General features: G+C 47.5%; 1 protein-coding gene across 1 annotated transcript in view; it reads left to right on the plus strand.

Annotated features, from left to right (window-relative positions):
* The window catches only part of LOC114072857 (unconventional myosin-Vb-like), a gene marked incomplete at its 3' end in the record, with an annotated part of 13,540 nt that extends 12,644 nt beyond the window's left edge, over window positions 1-896 (plus strand). Inside the window, exon 3 of the mRNA XM_027910684.1 lies at window positions 771-896. Coding sequence (XP_027766485.1) covers window positions 771-896 — 126 coding nt within the window. The remainder of the gene's footprint in view (window positions 1-770) is intronic.
* Window positions 897-2,360: the final 1,464 nt, after the last annotated feature.

Genomic DNA, 2,360 nt, shown 5'->3' on the forward strand with positions numbered 1-2,360 from the left:
GTGGTCACTGTGGTGGCTCCTCTCATACAGTGCCACCGGTGGCACTGGAGCTCCAGAAGCCTGCAGAGATGAAACCCACCCCTGAGGAGTTCAAGCTATAAGTCAGACTCATGGGATTTTAACCCACTTGTTGTCTTCTGCCAGGTCTAACCTGGCTAGGTGTGCAGGATGCCCACCAAGGATTCCTATCTGGAGCAGGAGGTTGAGAAGCGCCCACCTAGGCTGGATGGATCTGACCTTAAACTTTGAGACTCTGCCCCAGGAGGATATAAACTCATGTTTTTTTGCTGCTGGATTGCCTGGACTTAATTTGATAGTCTCTTAAGAAGGAAGAAGTGAGAGGTGTGAACTCATCTGCAGTGGTTCTTGGAGAGCCTTTCTAATGTATCTTCATCTCCCTGTCTTGAACACGTGTTTTTGAGAGAAGCTGAAGGATAGTAGGGGAGGAGCCAGGAGTAAGGGAGCATCAAGAGAAGCATTGCAGAGGTGACATCTGAAGTCACCCTTAACACCATGTGCCAACCAAGTGGAGTCCCTGTACAAACCTGTTGTCCACGTCTATCCCCAGTTTAAAAACGTTGCAGTAAGAAGTGACTTTGAAAGGTCCATTGCAATAACTTAGAGCAGGCAAACACCAGTGCTGCTTCTGCTTCTCAGTTGTGTCACAAGAGACTTGTTATGACTTTATATGACAAACTGTTAGTGGTGTATTCTGGAAAGGTTTGGCTTCTCGTGTCTATCTGTAACCCTATATTTTTTTTTTCCAACAGATCGTAAAGATCCTTAATCTCTACACTCCTGTGAACGAGTTTGAAGAACGTGTGACAGTAGCTTTCATACGAGACATACAGGTAAATTTAAAGGGCTGTAACCTGGAGGGCACGAATGGCATCTGTGTAATTCTAGTGACATCTGTATTAAGTCACTGTTAACCCGGGAACTGTGTAATAGGCATGCTGGTGCTTGTTGTCCTGGCTCATCTATTTGTAAGGTGGTGTCGTGGTTTTGCCCACCAGCCCATCCCTGGGGCTGAGGATGGTTTTGTCCAGGTAATTTCCGGACAAAAAGGCCAATCAAAAGTCCAGTGACGCCTTTGCTAATTACATCTTCAAGAAAACGGAAGAGAAGGTTTGTTGGCGCAGTTGAAATCAGGGGCAGCAGCCATGTAGGGGAGAGGAGTAGCGGGCCCGAGCAGGGCCAGACTCCCTCCTCCCCTGGCTTGGACTGGGGTGGGGGGAGCAGGTGTAGCACTGAAGTCCTCCCTTCTCTCCTGTTCAAGAGAGTGAAGAAAAAAAGGTTTAAAAGACAAACTGCTTGGACAGAAACCGCTGTGGAAGAATTCCAGCAAAGAGATAAGGGACCTCCAAGGTCAAAACTAGCAGCCAGAGGAGAGAGAAGAAAAGTCTGAAGGGAGGAGAGCTGCTTCTTCCCCCTTTCAGTCTCTCTCTTCAGCAGAGAAAAGACTGAAAAGTAAATCCTGCTACTTGTAAAAGTTTGTTGGAGTAAGGAGACCCCCCATGCGCTGATAGAGGAGTCTGTGGATGTACCAAAAAGAACCGAGACTTCACGAGAAGGACTGAAGTGAGGCAGAGTCCTGGTGGAGATTTGTGACCCTGAGGGAAACCTGTGCTGGAGCAGTGACGACTCAGGTGGGATACTGGCATCCGTGTGTGTGTGGATCCATACTGCTGTTGAAGATTTTGTGACCCTGAGAAATCTCATGCTGGAGCGAGACGGCCCATGTGAGATGCTGAGATCCGTGCGTGTGTGGATCCGTGCTAGACCCATGCCAAGAAGTCTATCAAGGACTGTTCTCCCATGGGGAGGGACCTCCATAGGGAAACAGGGGTGAACTCTTAAGCCATTATCCCCTGTAACCCTGTGGAAGAAGATCCATAGTAAGCAAGTGTCCCCTTGCAAGCCTATAGAAGGAAGACCCTTCAGGACCTGGGTAACCCCCAGCCTTCGGTCTTAGCCCAGAAATAAGGATACTTGAAAAACAGATTAATTTTTTACTGCTTGATCTTATGTTGACATAGTTGAAAACCCATAATCATCTCCAAAAGCCACTAGCAAAAAGGAACAGGAAGTGGGAGACAGCAACAGCCTGGGATGCTGCTTATTTCCACTGCTGTGGAATTTGTCACAAAGTCTATGTTTGAGAATCATAGAATCATAGAATAGATTGGGTTGGAAAAGACCTCCAAGATCATCAAGTCCAACCCCTGATCCAACTCCAATTACTATATCATGGCACTAAGGGCCACATCCAATCTCTGCTTAAAAACCTCCAGGGATGGTGAATCCACCACCTCTCTGGGTAGGCCGTTCCAATGCCTGATTACCCTCTCTGTAAAGAA

This window comes from Empidonax traillii, unplaced genomic scaffold (genome assembly GCF_003031625.1).
Source record: "Empidonax traillii isolate 1590-97213 ecotype Southwest subspecies unplaced genomic scaffold, ASM303162v1 scaffold4166:size15010, whole genome shotgun sequence".
NCBI classification, from domain to species: Eukaryota; Metazoa; Chordata; class Aves; order Passeriformes; family Tyrannidae; genus Empidonax; species Empidonax traillii.